This window comes from Fukomys damarensis, unplaced genomic scaffold (genome assembly GCF_012274545.1).
Source record: "Fukomys damarensis isolate Sample0158 unplaced genomic scaffold, DMR_v1.0_HiC HiC_scaffold_32, whole genome shotgun sequence".
Lineage (NCBI taxonomy): Eukaryota > Metazoa > Chordata > Mammalia > Rodentia > Bathyergidae > Fukomys > Fukomys damarensis.
The window spans coordinates 31,785,088-31,790,598 of NW_022900944.1; the positions used below are offsets into that span (position 1 = coordinate 31,785,088).

At 42.3% G+C, this 5,511-nt stretch overlaps 1 protein-coding gene across 7 annotated transcripts in view; it reads left to right on the forward strand.

The window, feature by feature from the left end:
* The window catches only part of Ctcf (CCCTC-binding factor), a 49,945-nt gene that overhangs the window by 35,685 nt on the left and 8,749 nt on the right, over positions 1–5,511 (forward strand). For all 7 annotated transcript variants that reach the window (XM_010612248.3, XM_010612242.1, XM_010612247.1 and 4 more), the window contains exons 7-9: positions 2,188–2,348; positions 2,860–3,042; positions 3,734–3,869. In XM_010612248.3, coding sequence (XP_010610550.1) covers positions 2,188–2,348; positions 2,860–3,042; positions 3,734–3,869 — 480 coding nt within the window. The remainder of the gene's footprint in view (positions 1–2,187; positions 2,349–2,859; positions 3,043–3,733; positions 3,870–5,511) is intronic.

The window sequence follows — 5,511 nt, forward strand, 5'->3', positions numbered from 1 at the left end:
TTGTTATTTTTGTATTTTTTTTTTTTTTTTTTTTTTTTTTTTTTTGGTGTTTTGTTTGTTTGTTGGTACTGGGGATCAAACTCAGGACCTTCTGCTTGCAAGGCTGGGACAGCGCCACTGAGCTAAATCACCGGCCCTTTTTGGTGTTCTGTTAGTGGTGGTGATGTGTTTAGCTTTGCTTTGTTTTGCTTTGCTTTGCTTTGGTTTTTGTAGTACTAGGGATTGAATCCAGGGCTTTGCATGTGCTAACCAAGCTCTCTACCATGAACTGTATCCCTAGCTTCTACATTGGATTCTTGTCTCCTTCCCAGTCAGCTCTCACGGAGTTATATCCCCCAGTCATCTTTTACTCATCGCCTCATTTTCCTCCTGTCTTATACCCCATTACTCCAGTAAAGTGACTCTTGCTGAGATCACCAGTAACCCCACCATGGAATGTAAGGAACATTCTACTTCCATTTCACTTGATTCCCTACCAGTATTCTTCAGGGTTGACTGTACTGTTCTTCTTAAAATACTTTCTTCTGTCAGCCTCTGTGATGCTATATCCTGTTGATTTTCTTCCTAGAATGTTCTTTGTGAACTTTCTTGGGTGTGTTTGTGTGTATTTAAAACCCTTTTCCTGTCATTGGCCTTAACTCTTGTTAGATTTCCTAAAGCTTGACCCAGGCGGGTGCACAGTGGCATATGCCTATAATCCCAGCACTTTGGGGGCTCAGACAAGATAATCACAAGTTTGAGGCCAGCCTGGGCTACAAAGTTTAAGGTGATTCTGAACTATATTGTGAGACCCTGTCTCAGAAAAATATAGCAACAAATAAAACGAAAAACCTGACCATGCTCTTCCTTTTTTCCCCCCTCTTTTTTTGGAGACAGTCTGGCTATATAGTTGAAACTGACCTGGAACTCACTATGTAGCCCAGGCTGGTCTCAAATTCAAAGAGATCCTCCTGCCTCAGCCTCCTGAGTACTGGGATTACAGGCGTGCACCACTACACCCGGCTTTCCCTCCTTTTATTTTTCCTTTGCCTTAGCATTAATCGATCTTACCAGCTCACATGATCTCACCCAGGTCCTAGTAATTCCTCAATTTGTGTTCATATCCAGATCTCACTCTTTGAATTAGACTTATGTAATAATCTATCCCTGCTGTTCCATCTCTGCTTTGATATCACCATCTTTTCAGATTCTACATATGTGAAACTGAAGGTCTAAAATTGGTCTGTGCCTACCTGTCACGTCAGACACATAGGACTTGGTCTTTACCCTTTCTACTCTTCCTTATCTCAGTAAAAGGCCATACCACCTGCTTGCTTTTCCAGGCCAGAATCCTGGAGATCATTCCCGGATCCACCTTCTTCTTCATGCCACACACAGTTGCTAAATTCTATTGGCTCAGCTTCCTGGAACTCCCATTGCTGCTTCTCCTTTATTCATTACCATCCTCCTTGTCCAGCTATCCTATCCTGTTAATGATCTTAATTATTAGTCTTTGGGTCGGGGGGATAGTGTTACGGGTTGAACTCAGGGCCTCACATGTGCTAGGTGAGTGCTCTGTCGTGTCGTCCCCCCCCCCCCCCGGGATCAAACTCGGGACCTTGCACTTGCAAGACAGGTGCAGTGCCACTGAGCTAAATTCCTGGCCCTGGAATGATTTTCTTAAGAAGTAGAACTGTGACTGGGCATGATAACTCATGCCTATAATCCTAGTAGGAGGCTAAAGCAAGAGGATGACAAGTTCAAGTCCAGTCTTGGATTTTTTTTTTTTTTTTTTTTTTTTTTTTTTTTTTTTTTTTTTTTTTTTTTTTGTGGTACTGAGGATTGAATTTAGGTCCTTGCACTTACTTGCAAAGCAGGTGGCGGAACCACTGAACTAAATTCCCAGTCCCAAAAATAGCACTATAGCACTTCGATGTTTATTGTTCTTCACTTTGTGGCGGGTACCAGGGATTGAACTCAGGCCCTTGTGCTTGCAAGGCAGGTGCCGGAACCACTGAGCTAACTCCCCAGCCCCGGTCTTGGAATCTTAATGAGACCCTATGTTGAAAAGGGCTGAGGTTGTAGCTTAGCATTCCTAGGTTTAATCCTTAGTACCACAAAAAAATAAATAGAAGAAATGGATTATTAACATTATAATGATTATTTGTGTTTTTGCAAATTAGACTTTGCTTTGTATTTTGCTTTCAGGTGTCCACTTGCGAAAGCAGCATTCCTATATTGAACAAGGCAAGAAATGCCGTTACTGTGATGCTGTGTTTCATGAGCGCTATGCCCTCATCCAGCATCAGAAATCACACAAGAATGAGAAACGCTTTAAGTGTGACCAGTGTGATTATGCTTGTAGACAGGTAGGTACTGTCATAGAAAGCCACTGATTCCCTGCCCATGTCAGATGTTATTCAACAGTTTTGGTATACCTAGTAAAGTGGTTGTTTCCAAGGATAGTATTTTCAAGTTCTAATTTATGAGGATTGTCAGCAAATAAAAGGTTATGCCCCTTGTCAGTTGGTGTCCGATTGATATTTTATTCAGTTACAATTTATCTTTTAAGGCAGACAACCAACTTCTTTCTCAAAACTGTGTGGGAATTAAGTCCAGGATTTGAGAAAGGGAAAGAATCTGGTCCTGGGGCATGATACTTACAGGCAGCCTAAAGAAGCAGCCCGGGAGGGGTGTGCAGCTTTTTCTGCTGAACCTTAGAAAAGCCGTTTGTGCCCCAGTGCAGATACTTTATCATCTTGAGCAGTGTTGAGTTAGACCCTTAGGAAAGTCCTGTCAGCCACATGCATACAGGTAGCAGCTGGGCAGCAGCCCTGTAATCAGGCTCTGAGGCCTTTCCCCTGTGTGTCTCTGTTTTAGGAGAGGCACATGATCATGCATAAGCGAACCCACACCGGGGAGAAGCCTTATGCTTGTACCCACTGCGACAAGACCTTCCGCCAAAAACAGCTCCTCGACATGCATTTCAAGCGCTATCATGACCCCAACTTTGTTCCTGCGGCCTTCGTCTGTTCTAAGTGTGGGAAGACATTTACACGTCGGGTAAGGATCAGAACATTACCTCTTGTGATTCTTCATATTGAATTCTTGACCTTCCACTGCAAAGCAAGGCAGTTTTTTTATGGAAGTTCCATAGAGATTATTATTTGTAAAGAGGAAGTCATACCCATCTCAAGTTTTTCTTCTCTGTGTATGAATTCTTCCACTGACCAGGAGCAGTGCTTTGAATTGTATAATGCTGGGTATGGTGGTGCACACGTATAATCTCACCACTTGGGAGGCTGAGGCAAGAGGATCACGAGATTGAGGCCAACCTGGATTACATATCAAGACTGTCAAAACCCAAAAATTGTCTGATGGTCTGAGGAATTCCCTTAGATGGATTGAAACCTGCACCCCATCCCATCTGTTAGCTTTAGACCATCCTTTGTCTTCTCTTGGGTTTGTATAAACCAAGTGAATGCAGGGCCAGGAACTGGTCTGATCCTCCTTGGCTGCAGGCTGCAGAGCCTTCCTGCAGAGGACCAAGCCTTGTCTTCTGAAGGAAGGGCTCTCTTTTCCTTTCCTCTTCTCTCTCCAACCCCTCCTACACACACTCCCTCTCCCTCCCCCTCCCACCTCCCCTCAGCTTTCAGGCTTCATATCTATTCCCCCAATTTTAACTTTATTAAAGAGAAATTCAAATCTGATCTTAGCGTTCTTAGTAGTATAAAAGATTCTGTCCTTTTGTTAGAATACCATGGCAAGGCATGCTGATAATTGTGCTGGTCCAGATGGTGTAGAAGGTGAAAATGGAGGAGAAACGAAGAAGAGTAAACGTGGAAGAAAAAGAAAAATGCGCTCTAAAAAAGAAGATTCCTCTGATAGTGGTAAGTGGCTTTTTTGTTTTGTTTTTTGGTACCAAGGATCGAACTTGGGACCTTGTATTTGCACTGCATGGCAGGTGGTGGCAACACTGAGCTAAAATCCCTGGCCCTAGCTTGTTTCTTTTTATCTCTTGTTTTGTCTTGTTTTTTTGAGATGGGGTCTCACTGTGTAGTTCAGGCTGGTCACCAGCAAATGCACCATCACACCTGTCTGGTATTGATATCTTATATGCACCATTCAGTTAAAGCAAGCTTAATATTTTTACTCTATGTGTTCAAATTGCATATATTCTAAAGCCAACATAGTTTATACTTTTTTACATGTAGTGGGCTGGCCTTGATTTGAGCAGTGACTAGTGGACCTGAAGAAAGTTGTTTAAGCATCTTGACTCATAGTTTGCCTTTGTCAGTGTGGCCTTGAGATGGTTGATGAAATCAGTGAAAGCCAGCCATTCCCTTCCTACCTACCTTAATTTACCACTTGTCCTGCTCGCTACCTTTGGGATACTGTATATCCCAGAAAATAAGTGCTCATTGTTACCATGGTGATGGCCAGTGTCATGCAGATTATGCCTTACTATTCTCTTGCCTGACAGCTACTCTGTAATGCCAGGTAAGACAAAGTGATTGGGCTGGCTTTGGTTTTTTGAGACAGGATCTCACTATGTAGTTCAAACTGGCCTTGAACTATGTAGTCCAGGCTGGCTTCAAGTGCATGTCAATCCTCCCGCCTCAGCCTCCTGAGTGCTGGTACTATAGGCGTGTGCCATCACAACTAACCCAGCTGGCATTTTTCATCTAGTTTCAAAGCTGATTATTTTTCAGCTAGGTCGTATTTTCAGGGAAACATGATACTTACCTTTCTAGTCATGAAATGCAGGCATTATTTGTGCTTAATAGTTCTGTCTCACGAAAGGAGGGACAGTAAGGGTATGGGTAATTTGAGAGGCATTTTCAATTAACACAGGCACATTCAAAAATGTTTGGCTCCTGTGGATGCTCGGGCTGCTGGCACCAAGGGGAAAAGGCATATTTCGACTAAAGTGTTAAGATTTTGTTAGAAAATGTTAAGGGTTTTATTTGGGGGAATGCACTTCCTCAGAAACACCATTTGAATTGAAAGGTAATAGATGATTCTTAACATTTCTAGGGATTCTTGTTTTTGTTTTTGTTTTTTGAGATGGGATTCTCGCTGTGTAGTTGAGACTGACCTGCACCTCATGTAGCCCAGGCTGGTCTCCAACTCATGGTGATCTCCTGCCTCAGCCTCCCAAATTCTGGAATTACAGGCATGGGCCACCACGCCTGGCTTCTAGGGATTCTTAATGTCTTCTGTGTTGTTTGTTAATAGAAATAGTGGGCAGGGAATTAAATTTTTTAAAAATGAACCTATTAGAGAACTTCAGTCACTTTATTGTTTTTATCATAAAACTTACTGAAATCCCTGTTTTGTTTTTCGTGGTGCTAGAGATCAAACCCAGGGCCTTACATATGTTAAAGAAGCACTCTGTCCCTGGCCCTTTTTATTTTTTTAGTTTGAGACAGGATTTTGCTAAGCTGCTCTTGAACTTTCTACCCTCCTGCCTTGGCTTTTTTTTTTTTTTTTTTTTTTTTTTTTTTTTTTTTTTTTTTTTGGGTTTTGTTT